At 35.8% G+C, this 13,797-nt stretch overlaps 1 protein-coding gene across 8 annotated transcripts in view; it reads right to left on the bottom strand.

The window, feature by feature from the left end:
- CDH18 (cadherin 18) overlaps positions 1–13,797 on the bottom strand; it is a 953,252-nt gene that overhangs the window by 70,674 nt on the left and 868,781 nt on the right. For all 8 annotated transcript variants that reach the window (XM_049109418.1, XM_049109419.1, XM_049109420.1 and 5 more), the window contains one exon: positions 6,630–6,883. In XM_049109418.1, coding sequence (XP_048965375.1) covers positions 6,630–6,883 — 254 coding nt within the window. The remainder of the gene's footprint in view (positions 1–6,629; positions 6,884–13,797) is intronic.

Raw genomic sequence — 13,797 nt, 5'->3', positions numbered from 1 at the left:
TGAACTTCCTTTCTTAGCAAAATGCAGATATGACCCACATCCTAATTTTATTGTGAGGATGAAGCGGAGTCATTTTTAAACCGTTTTACGTTTGAGTATCAAATGATAGGCCTTCATAGATAAATATCATGTGCTCTTGGAAACCTTGAGTCTATTTAGATGAGAAGGTTCACGAATGCTAAGTGCTGCTTTTTTTGTTTGTTAGTTCTTTCCTGTGTTGTTTTTTTCTGACACAGGGTTGCAAGCACAATGAGATCTGAATAAGGATTCTTCTGGAATGAACAAGGGTCTCCGTACAAACAGCACGAACTACTGTTTGTTTCTAAAAAATCTATCCGAAAATTAAATTATTTATAATTCCTTATTCAGCGCATATGGGTCATTTTTATTTGGAAACTATATGAGAATAAAACTCTTGCTTTCATCCATTATATCATAGGTGTATGACTTTGCTTCATCAGTGAATCAATCAATAAATAAATCAATTATTCAACAAATATAAAGAAGAACTTGTTGATACCTAATGTGAAATTAATTAAGGCATCCTATAGTAGCTTTTACTTTTTTTATATATATATTCATTTTGGTAGACATAGGCCAGTAAGTCATCATATTTCACTTATTCAGAGCAGTATATTTTCATATAGATATAGTTCCTATGGGTTACTAACATCCTTCATACACATTCCTAGTATTATATTTGAAATTTGTTAGATTTAGGAAACAAACTTTTTTTTTTTTTCTTAAAGAGTGAGTTCTTAGCTTACTTTCCTCTGTCATTGAGAGATACTTAAATACTAAAAAAAGGCAGATTCATTTATACTTCCCACAGTATTTCACTGAACTCATCGTTCCAGATACAATTTTAATATGTAATATAGTGACATTCCATAGTATATCTACTTAATTCCTTGGACCAACCTACAGGTATAAGTAGCCAAAGGGAGGGTCATGTGGGAGGATATGTTGAGGCAGATACAAGGCTACTCTGACATGATTATGACACACCATTATGTCCCTACCACCTCTATCTATATGCGCTCACTGCACCCTGCATGGAATGATCATCCAGGTAACATCCACATTAAGCGCTATTTGGAAAATTATATGATCAATAATCAATAAGGTACTACCCGTGAGGAACTGGTAATCTTCTGGCGAAATCGACAAAAGTGCAATTATTTTGGGTCGGTTCAGATTTGTCCTTAGTCCTTAAGGACCCTCGAACGGACCAGTTCCCTTTGCAAATCTTACCTAATATCACACTGGCACACACACAAGGGCCCATTTAGGAGAGCTTCTTGCAAAGTTGCCACCATAATCTATAATTCTGGGTAATAATTTGTATCCCTATAATTACTCTCTTTTCTGTCTACAACATATGCATCATTTATTTCTAGTGTGTGTATTAATGCATTAAGTAAAGAGATGCGTTACACTGGTGTGATGGAAATTCAATATTCAAATTAGAATTTGTGAATCAACATATATGCAGACAAGTTCTGACCATAGCAAACAGTCTCGATAATTATTCAAGGATTTTCCTTAACAGAAGCAAGTTTAAGCCAATTCAATGCCCCCAGTTCATCATGGGGCACTCAGTTTCCCTTTGATTATGAGGATATAAACTCCGGATAATTATTTGCCATGTGAAAATGCACTGGAATGCTATTTCACATTTCAATAACAAAATTTTAGTTATCAGAGGCACCTATTATTTTCATTATGCCCTGTCCATGTCACTATAAGAAATGGATTTAAAACGTATGTAGTGGAAATCTATATTTACAGTGATTTACCTAGAGAAACATCAGTTGGCTAAAAGTATAGACCTCTTTCAGTTGCCACATTTTAGATACTTGTAGATACACAATGTGAGGGCAAAGCAAATTTATTTGAGATTTTTGCCTTCTAAACTGCAGCTTTTATAAGTTTTACTGACTATGATCAATAGATGGGATAAAGCTTAATCAATACACCCGCCGTGGGATATTACAGCGACGTGGCCTCATCTTAAATTTAATAAAAAGTCACACACCTGGAGTATAGCTTAGATTCATTAAAAGATTTAAGGTTCCCTTAGCTTATTTTGAGGATGGAAAATACTCCACAATCCATATAGCCAGAAAATAATCTTTCTGAAAAACAAAAAACAAAAACAAAAACAAAACAAACGAAAACACAAGAACCATTTGCCACTTGATTGTATTGTGCTTAATAAAATGGGCAACACATGTAGCACACAGATGTTTTAGAAAGCTTTTAAACTTCCTGAACCAAGATCCTGATCGAAAAAAAGAAAAAAAAAAAACAAAAACATCTAAAGAAGTAAAATCTCCATGCAAAAAAAATATGCTTCCCTTTGTTATCCATGCCTGCAAGTGACTAAGATACTCCTGAGTTCTAGAATGCCATGGAACCGGGGCCCCTGGGTGGCTCAGTGGTTGAGCATCTGCCTCTGGCTCAGGGCGTGACCCCGGGGTCCTGGGATCGAGTCTCACATTGGGATCCCCGCAGGGAGCCTGCTTCTCCCTCTGCCTGTGTCTCTGCCTCTCTTTCTGTGTCTCTCATAAATAAATTAAAATCTTAAAAAAAAAATAGAATGCTCTGGAACCATGTGAAGCATTTATTATTTCTTTGAAAAAGTTACATGAAAACTATGTGGGCCTTTAGTCTCCAGTCAGTAGACTAGCAAAGCCTCCCTAAGCCAGGCCTCATGTATTCATTCCAGGGCTAAAGGAGCTATGTGTGCCCACCCAGGAAATAAGTTCTTCTCCTGGGGTCAGGACTGTGATTTGGGGTGGATGCCACCACACCCTAGGCTTTTAGGTATACTTGAGCCCCCAAATGGAAAAAAAAAAAATCTACAGGAGTCTTCATGCCTTTCCTGCAGCATGGTAAAGTGGCCAGGCCCTTCCCCATCCTCTCTGACTAGTTGGCTGTGGGGGTCACTCGGTTTCCTCGGTCTAAGATATCTGCATCTTTCCAAGAACCGGCTGCCTCCATCATCTTTTTTCTTTTTTCTTTTTTTTTTTTTTTTTTTGTTTTGCCTCCATCATCTTGAGGTCCCTTTACATTCTCGGATGTTGTGTCCGCTACTTTTTAATAGTCACATGATGTAAGGTCACATTTCTAGAAAGCTCTCTGGCTTCTCGCGTCCAGCATAGGATTGCTTGTCTCTCTGTAGCTACGTAGGAGATTTCCTGAATTCTATTTGTGATGCATCGGAAAGTGAGTACAACCTTTTTAAATCAAGTTTTTTTTTTTTTTCCTCTGCTAGTAAATAGCCTGGTTCTGATTTTATTTTAAAAATACAAGGTGATGATTATGTTGCTGCAAATTGCACATCCTTGTTTTGAGTTAAAAGAGACAAAGCTAGACGTGGTATGCTCTCAGAAATCTGAAGAATCTTACTAATAGTTTAGAAAATTGAAACACAAAGACTGAAGTCAGGAAGCTTTGCACAGATGCCTGTAAGACTCAAACTCCCTTTCATTATCAATTCTACAAACTTGGAGTTAATTGCATTTCAGGGCACATTGCAAGGTACATCTTTTCAAAGTACGTTTCCTTAATTAGTACAAACATTTGGTCCCTGAGAAAGGTGGAGGTATAGCCTGCTTTTGTGTTTGTTAATGTTTTCTATTTTTTATTCACTGTTTACACCTAGAGGCCTATGTGAATGACACATTTTTATTAAAATCAAGAATAAATATTATGTAAATTATGCCCCCAAACAGCAGCTATGGAGTCTAATTATTTTAAGGCAGCTTTGGAAGGATTCATTTTAGTTTTCTAACCAAAACAAAACAAAAAGGATAATGTATGATGTGTATGCTGATGGATTTGTACGTCTCAATATTAGCATTTGGAGACAATATGTCAATCATCTTCGCATCAGAAACTGGGAGAATGTATGTCACAGAGCAGGTGTTCAATTAAAAGCGTCTAATAGGGCAGCCCGGGTGGCTCAGCGGTTGAGTGTCAGCCTTCGTCCCAGGGAATGATCCTGGAAACCCAGGATCGAGTCCCACGTTGTCGGGCTCCCTGCATGGAGCCTGCTTCTCCCTCTGCCTGGGTCTCTGCCTCTCTCTCTCTATGCCTCTCATGAATAAATAAATAAAATCTTAAAAAAAATAAAATAAAAGCTTCTAATAATATGGAGCCATTATTGAGGCAATTGATAATATCATGGGGGAATTAATTATATATAAATAATTCATTTCATTAAATGAACTGTGTATGTTGTAACATCCACATGGCTACACACGTATGTAAAACACACATACTGGTATGTGATCCCCAAAAATATATTTTCGGAATTTCTTTCCATGAGTATAACTACTCCTCCAGTCCAATGGACAATCCAGTATGGTCTACTTCACATTTTCAGCATTACTGATATTTTAGACCAGCTCCTTCTCTGTTGTGGGGACTCTTGTGAATTGTAGGATGCTCTAGCACCATCCCAGACCTCTACCCACCAGTGACAGTATTCCCCCCTCAGTTGTGACAACCAAACACGTCTTGAGTTATTGCCAAGATGGTATGTGTAGGGGGTTGTTCTTGGGCAAGAACCCTGTTCACTGTGGAATGAGCGTTATTTTGTGCATGTCAGGGTACATTGAACAACACTGACTCCATTTTTTCATCCCTTTAGTCTAGTTTTTTGGAACATACATTCTAACCCTCTTCAGAAATTTGTTATTTCATAAAAATAAATTATAGAATACATCATTAACATCAAATTTCAGTTTTTAAAAGAAATCTTACCAATGTTTATCAAATAGCTTCCCATCAAACTAAGAACATGAAATATTTTTCTCAAAGTGTGTTGTCTCCTTTTGGTAAAGGATTGCCACACTTACAAATATCTTCTACACTGCTAGAGTTTTTAACGTTGTTAGAAGAATTTTACTTATCATTACGTGTCAAAAAAAATTGCTGAAATACAACATTCCATGGAATAATGAAGCATAATGCACTTCTCCCTCATTTGACAACTAAGCTTACTGTCTTATGTTTCCATTCCTTAATCAGAGATCAATTTCTATACTGGGTTTATGCATATTATTTTGTATAGTTTGCCTATCCTGCAGCTTCAGGCAATGCCTAACCCTTGCTATCAGTGTGACAGAGGGGTTATCAATGGACAAGGTTGTTGTACTCGAAGATGGAATAGGATTGCTGAGTATATACGGTAGTGCACAGAAGATGCATGAGTGCTGTGGCATTTCTTTCTTGACCGAAATAATAATCCTTATATGAAAGAAAATTGAACCCCTTTACAAACATTACATCGAGGGATCCCTGGGTGGCGCAGCGGTTTGGCGCCTGCCTTTGGCCCAGGGCGTGATCCTGGAGACCCGGGATCGAATCCCATATCAGGCTCCCGGTGCATGGAGCCTGCTTCTCCCTCTGCCTGTGTCTCTGCCTCTCTCTCTCTCTCTCTCTGACTATCATAAGTAAATAAATAAAAATTAAAAAAAAACAAACATTACATCGATATCAAGGAGAATATTTGCCATGATAGTTCCTGTTGAAAAAGATAATAAATGAAGCATCTGAGACTACGGACTTGACAGGAGAAAAGCAAACACATTTGCTATAGATTTCAAACTATCTAAGACCTTAGGATTATGCAAGGGTATAAATACAAGGTAACTAAAGAGTCTTGTAAATCAAGACACCAGATTTCCTGCCCTGGTCTTCCCACCTTCAGGGAGTAAGTATTTCTCTAAATAGCATTTAATGGTGTCTTGGACAGATTAGAGTTTACTAGTGACTACTAGGTGCAAGCAACTCTGTTTAGCATTTCATGAACATTGTTTTATGCAGTCTCACAATAACTCTGAGAGATAGATGTTAATCTTCTTTACAGATAAGGGTAGATGATCGCCTAAATGCACAAAACTATTGTGACAGAACCAGGAGACACAGATGGGTATAACTCCCAAGTCCTTATTTCGTACTTTAGCTATGCTTCCTATCACTAAGGACTAAAAATTCTCGAGTTTATAGTTAAATATTTCTATGTAACTTTGCCATTCACTTATGCTCACGTGTTTTAAGTGAAATGAAAAATGTAACCAGTGTGGTCAACAATATACAATTGACCCTTGGAAAAGCCAAGATTTAGAGGTGTTGACCTCCTCCACCTGCACACAGTTGAAAATCCACGTGTAACTTTTGACTTCCCCAAAACTTAAATGCTAAGCCTTACCAATAACATAAATGGTCGATTAACACATAGTTCATATATGTATTAGATACTGTATTCTTACAATAAAGTAAGCTAAGGAAAAGAAACTGATCTGAAGAAAATCATACAGAAAATGCATTTGCAATAGGATTATCAGGAAAAAATCATCTATAAGTGGACCTGTGCAGTTCAAGACCACGTTGTTCAAGAGTCAACCACATTCAAGGAGATAGCTACATTTATTCTAAATTTGACAGAAACCCACCCACTACATTACTGAAAAAAATTAATTAATATTATAATTTAATTACCTTAGTAGAAAATTACATAGAAATAAAATATTTCACATTTTATTTTATTCATTTTAAAGTATTATGGGAGGCAGTAAAAAATCTTTGTACGTCTACAAGATTAGAGTATTTCATACCTTACTAAGCTATTAGCACTGTCAGGATCTTGTGCCAAAACTGTGCCAACAACAGTCCCGATCTTGGCATTTTCATAGACTTCCATGACATAGGAAGGCATGGAAAAGAGCGGTGGTTCATCCACATCTCCAACAATGATCTTCAGCATGGTGGCATCTTTAAAAGGACCCAAGTGAGAAAAGCGAAAATCAAGATGTGTGTTTGCTCCTTCTATGGTGAGAGTATATGACTTCTTTTTTTCATAGTTCAGTGGCTGTATGGAAAAAAAAAGGGGGGGGGGATATGTAAGATTTCCAATAGTATGACCAGCCATTACATTTCAAACAAGCACTTTTTCTGCATTTTTTTTATAACATCCATGGATAGATTTCAGTCAATCTATTATCATTTATCAACAAGCTATGCAATTTGTCTTCACAATAACATCTAAAGCAAAAATCATGAGAAGTCAAGTCTGAATCAACTGTAATTTTTCACAGCTATAAATATGACAATAACTAGAAACAAAAACATATTTCCCATAGGCGAAAAAATAATGCCTTTTGGAGACTCTTTTCTTAGTTTCTAGTAACTTCCATCTTCTCTTTAGTCTGCATTAGCAATCTTAAAAAATATTTACTAATAATTTTTAATTAAAAAAACATATTTTTGTTTTGCATTTAAATAGCTTATGTGCTATCATTGAATTTTTAATTATTCATCATCTTAGTTTTATTTTGCTTATTTTAAACTTGATATTTTATTTTACAATCTAATAAACTTTTCAATTCAACATTATTTTCTTAGATCTTAGCAAAATATTTTATACAGACTTTTGAATCTTATGCTTACTGTTTTAATTGTATTTATTTTCTGTTTTGCTGATAATACCATTTCATACATTTGTTTTGTTTTCATATTCTTTAATATATTATGATGTTTTGATCAATTTTGTTCTTTAAATTATAATCTATTTTTTGTTTATGCCATTTTTTTATCTTTGAGTCCATATCAATAGTTTCTCATAATCCTTCTAGGTGTTTTCTTTTCTCTCTCTTTTTTTTTTTTTTTGTCTCATTCTTTTAAAATCACCCAGGAAATATATAATTTTCTTCTATTGATAATATAAGTAGGAGTCATGAATTCAACTTAGAATAATGAATAACATCACTTCAGTGTTTGTCAAAAGGGATAAAAATAAAAAATATATATATTTTTTATTTATTTATGAGAGAGAGAGAGAGAGAGAGAGAAAGAAAGAGAAAGAGCACACAAGCAGGAGAGGGGCAGAGGGAGAGGGAGAAGCAGACTCCCCGCTGGGCAGGGAGCCCCACATGGGGCTTGATCTCAGGACCCTGGGACCATGACCCAAGCTGACCCATGATGCAACACTTTACTGACAGTCTAAATATTTTATATTCTATATTAGACCAGGTGCTCCAACATGGCCTAATATAGAAAATAAAATAGTAAATAGAATAATATCACTGTATATTTAATGTCATAAAACATACTAGATACTATGAAAATAATGATATAATAAGGATATAAAATCAGAAATAGGGGTGCCTGTAAGCAGCTAGGTGTTGTTTGTAAGAGGAAGTACTTTTTCATATGACTGAATGTGAAGTGTTAGACATGATGCATAGAGTAGACTCCCTGACCTAAAATGAGCTCCAATTTAGGATTAACAATGTCAGAGATTTCATAGTGATGTTGATGCAAAGGAGCCAGATGTCAGCCTTTTTAGTGCCTGGTGAAGTATCCGTTGATACTTTCCTGATTAATATTTACATGAAGAAACCGAGTATTTTTTCGTACCTATTTCTGCCACTGACTTTACCCTAGCACGCTTCAGTCTTAAAGCATTCATTCTTGGCAGCATCAGAGAATGATTATTTCCCATGGAGAAACTCAGATAATTTTCTTTACTCTAAGAGCCAAGGAGAAGCTGATTAGAAAGAGTGTCCTTAATGGGATTTTATAAACAGAACGATCAATCCTCCTGATGATTATTCCCCTTATCTCTCCTGAATTGCCTTGGAAAATTGGCCTTCCCAGAGACTGAAGATTGCATAGAAGGAAAAACAACCATTTAATTTCCAAATGAGATATTAAGAACCTAGATCCTCTCATCCATCTCAGGGACATGCATGAGACTGGGCCATTGCAATATTTTACAAGTTTTTATAAGGAAAAGTAAAAATGTAAAAAAATCTTAAAGACTCAAATTCTTCAAAGTAGACCACATATATCATATATACACATTTATATATGATAATTGACTATATGTTTTAAGCATATATTTTAAAGAAGAATTGATTGGTTCTGCAGCTTATGACCACCAATCAGGAGTCATTTCCTTCTGAGGGAACTTAAACTAGAAATAAATTGCCCTTTCATTTTCCTTGATTTCTCTCTCCTTAACATTAGTGAATGAGAATCCGTCTTTAACTAATTCAGTGAATCTCATCCAAATTTAAATAGCCTATTCTAGAAACAGTACCCACTTGCTGCCTATTAGGAATGGGGTGGATGAATAAGATCCTTGCTAGGTGCAGAGGAACACGAGCTATCAGAATCCAGGTATTTTGTTCATGGAAAACAACATATGTTTAGATCAACGTAATTTTTTTAGAGTCAACCTCCTGCATCTGGTAAACTTTATAATGATTGAGGGTCTTCTCTTTGGACTTGAGTTTTTGAGACCTTAAAAATGAAACAAAACACCAAACAAAACAAAACAAAACAAAACACAGGTTTTTTTTTTTTTTTTTTTTTTACTAGTAATGTTTAACATCTTTTCTTCATCATCACACTGGATTTTAAAAGTCATCTCCATGCATTCATTGTTGTAGGCTTTTACCTCTTTGTGACTCTCAATGAAATACGTAGGGGTAATTTTGGCCACCTCCACACCATCAAATATTATTACCAAGCTGTGCATTCAATATGACAGGAATCTCTTGGTTTGTCTTAGCAGGTCCCTTGGCAACTTAGATGTCATTTATCTTAACACTAGCCTACTTACTGCTAAGGTACAGGCTGTTTATGTGGGCACATGATTTCATGCTTATGATTACCTACTATATATTTAACTATCCCAAGGCAGGGATAATCATTTTGTAGGACTTGTTTACTACAAGATGGATGGCAGATGGATGGACAGGGATCCGGCTAGAGCCACTAAGGAATGAGAAGATTACTTAAGGTGGAGACAGTGATTTAGAAGCCAATAAATTAATGGAAATGAAAATATTTTAACAACTTAACTTATGTAGAAAATCTGTGGTGCTAAATTGCAAATATAGAAAAACTGGGAAGAAATCATACCATTTTTTTCTTGAATGGTAGGATTATGGATAGCATATAAAGTATTATAACTCTTTATTTTGCATTAAAACTACAATAGTATATAGATATTGGATTAAGATTAGGATTATCATTTTTGCTACTTCTCCAATTTTGGCAAAGCTGTCCAAATACTCATCACCACGTATTTTATTTTTTTTTCCTTTTTTTAAAATTTATTTTTATTATTTTTTTTATAATAAATTTTTTTTTATTGATGTTCAATTTGCCTACATACAGAATAACACCCAGGGTGCATCCCATCAAGTGCCCCCCTCAGTGCCCGTCACCCATTCACCCCCACCCCCTGCCCTCCTCCCCTTCCACCACCCCTAGTTCATGTCCCAGAGTTAGGAGTCTTCATGTTCTGTCTCCCTTTCTGATATTTCCCACACGTTTCTTCTCCCTTCCCTTATATTCCCTTTCACTATTATTTATATTCCCCAAATGAATGAGAAAATATAATGTTTGTCCTTCTCCGACTGACTTACTTCACTCAGCATAATACCCTCCAGTTCCATCCCCTTTGAAGCAAATGGAGGGTATTTGTCATTTCTAATGGCTGAGTAACCACGTATTTTAAACTGATCCTCCAGTAATTTCCTAGTAATCATTTAGTTCTAGTAATTTATTTAGAACTCTGCTTATGGTTGTACTTTCTATAGTTACCATATTTTTTAACCTAAAAATAGCATATCAAATACAGTATATCAGGAATGGTGAAATCTATTCATCTAAAGCTTGTTTTTGGTGAGATAGTGGAGGGAAAATGATTAAAGAAAAAGCTTGAGGGGTGCCTGGGTGGCTCAGTCTAGGTATCTGCCTTCAGCTTAGGTCGTGATCTCAGGGTCCTGAGATGGAGGCCTGAATTGGGCTCCCTGCTCAGTGGGGAGTCTGCTTTTCCCTCTCCTTCTGCCCCTCACCCCCACTTATGCTCTATCAAATAAATAAATAAGTCTTAAAAAAAAGAAAGGGATAAAATTTCCTAAGCCATTGAATTACCACTGAAAGCAAAAACATGAAATGTCTGGTTGATAGATTTTTTTGTGTTTTTTAAAAAACATAGTTATTTATTTGAGAGAGAGAGAGAGCATGAGAGGGAGGGGGAGAAGAGGGTCCCCTGAGCCCCATATGGAGCTTGATCCCAGGACCCCAGGATCATGACCTAAGTAAAAGGCAGATGCTTAAATGACTAAGCCACCTAGGCACAAAATGTACATTTTTCCTGCCTTAAAACAAAACAAAAACGGATACAAAATAACTCCACACACATGAGGCAATTCTTAGGAACTTGATAGAGGGTATTGTTGATGAGAATAAGAATCTTTTTCCAGTTCTATATTAAAATACCAACCGTTTGTTCTTTTAGGTCTTTCTTACTCTATTCTGACACCATTCACACTAAACAGTGATCAAAACACTCAAGCTAAATAAAAATATTGAGGAGAGTTCTTCCTTTTAGAGCTATCTGAAGAGGCTTTGGAAGGGAAGTCTTTGATAATTTGGTCTGCTCACCCATTATCTACTCCATAAATTTTGCCTCAGCAAGATATATTGTGTAGGGCATAGAATTTATAATTTAAATATAGTTTATTTCATTTAACAAAACTGCAGAACTACTTCAACTTTCTAGTTTTGGAAAAATGTAAGTATGGATTATCAGTTTAGCGTTTAATAGGTAAGCAGGAGACAAAGGTATTCTACTGGAGATTACTAATATAATATTAATGTTTGGGAAGAAATATTTCAGGAACACCATCAACTTTTTTCTTGCATTTTCACATATTTTGCCTTGGGTTTAATTCTCTAGACAAGTTCAGTTGTGGTTCAAGCTCTGTGAGTCACAAACACAAACTTCCATATCAGCTCACATTTATCAAATGCTATGATTAGTATTACCAAATTTAGTAAACTGAAATTATTTTCGATAGAGAATGTGTCGGTTATCGCATGGGACATACTTAGTTAAGAAATTACAATTTGATTGAAATTGGAATTTAATTAGGTGTCCTGAGTTTTATCTAGCAATGTTAACTATGATACAGTCATGACAATCAGAGTCACTAATTAAATACAACAGAAACACATAATGACTGCAAATACAACATGGATATGTATTGACAAATCTCAACTATAAAAAAGAAATTGCTGGCATCAACAATGTATGGCATACACAGAAGATAATTAAATATGGTTCAGTGTAAGATATTTATTTCTCTAACCTTAAGCCATCCAAACATTCCTGGGATCATCCTACTTGTGGTGTGCTCTGTTTTACTGGAATGGTGCTTAGAATGACTCTGTAGATATTCAGAAATAAGGTTGCTTAATATTTTTCTATTGGTTTATCAGGTTTTTGTGTTCACGTGTTCAGTGACTGAGGACTCCCACGACAAATTACCACAAACGAGGTGGCTTGACCCAACAGTAATTTATTCTCTCCCAATTCTGCAGACAGAGTCTGAAATTTGCCCGGGCTGACCTGTCTTAGGGCTTTAGGGAATATAATCTGTTCCTCATCCGTCCCAAAGTCTGTGACTTCCTCAGTATTCCCAGGGAAGAAAATACCCCAGCATGGTTGGGAATTCAATTTACATTCTAATTCAGCCACTTGTAGGATGAGACCCCAGGTTGGGTGTTCAGAAATTTCCACTCTGCAGCTATGGGCCATAAAGGTAAGGAAAAGACATGGATTTCAGGTCATTGGTGCCACAGCTCTATTGGTTAGATGATGTATTCCCCAATATAATATTCCCTCATGTTAATGTTCAGAATTGTTTGCCTTGATCTCCACACTTGAAGGACAATGTAGTTAAATAAAAAGCCCTTGTCTCCCATTTATTTTACTTAGTATCTGCTACATACTGCTCCATGCAGACCTAAAAGTAATTTCCCACACAAAGTTATCCCTGACCCTCTTTCATCTTTGAAAAATTGGCCCTCTTATCTGTGAGCTCATAACAATTTAAGTAAACCTATACTATTAGCATTTGACATCTTGTATTATAATAATGTTTCACATCTACTCCGTTTTCTCTAAGAGAAAGAATATTATCTCATTCATCTTCATATTTCAGGTATCTGGCCTAATTCCTAGTACATGGTGGGTGATTAATAGCTCTTCCTCAACCTCAAATATAGTGATATTTAGAGAACAGAAAAGTGCTATTACATGGTTTACATTCAAAGGATGAAAAATTCTGAATTATTTCCAAAATATGAGTAGCTGACACTTAAGTGCAACCTAAACAATTAACATATATTAACTCATTTAATCATCACAACGCTTCCACGAGTTATTAATTTTTTTCCTATTTACAAGTGAGAGAATCAAGGCACAGAAAAGTTAAACTTGCCCAGGAACAACAATCGATAAGTGGCATACGTGGATTTGATCTCGGGCAGTGGGACTCTATAGGTCCTGGAGCGCCATGCTATATGCGGCCTGAAATCTTTAGCACTTAAATAGTCTAATAGAGCGTTCCAGTTTGGTGGCTGAAGATGAACAGATATTTAGTGGCATATAATGTCCTCGTATCTTTTTAAGTATTTGTTATAACACTGAAAATGAATCGATAACTTCATTAATTATAATTTCATTAATTCTGGCTACCAGAACTCTGAGTGCCTCCATCATTTGCCTTAATTCAAAAACTCACAGAGCTGAGAAACTTAAATGCTTTTCATACAAAATCCTCTATTTCTTCTGTGCCTCTAGAAGGGCTTATTCTGGTATAATTTTAACTTCTCCAGCCACTGGGGCTTCTCTTACTTTTCTTTAATTACTGCTCACTATCCTAATGCAGTTCACTGTCAATGAGTTGACTCCAATTTTCA

The sequence above is a fragment of the Canis lupus genome, chromosome 4, assembly GCF_003254725.2.
Source record: "Canis lupus dingo isolate Sandy chromosome 4, ASM325472v2, whole genome shotgun sequence".
NCBI lineage: Eukaryota > Metazoa > Chordata > Mammalia > Carnivora > Canidae > Canis > Canis lupus.
This window is presented reverse-complemented; position numbering and strand designations above follow the sequence as displayed.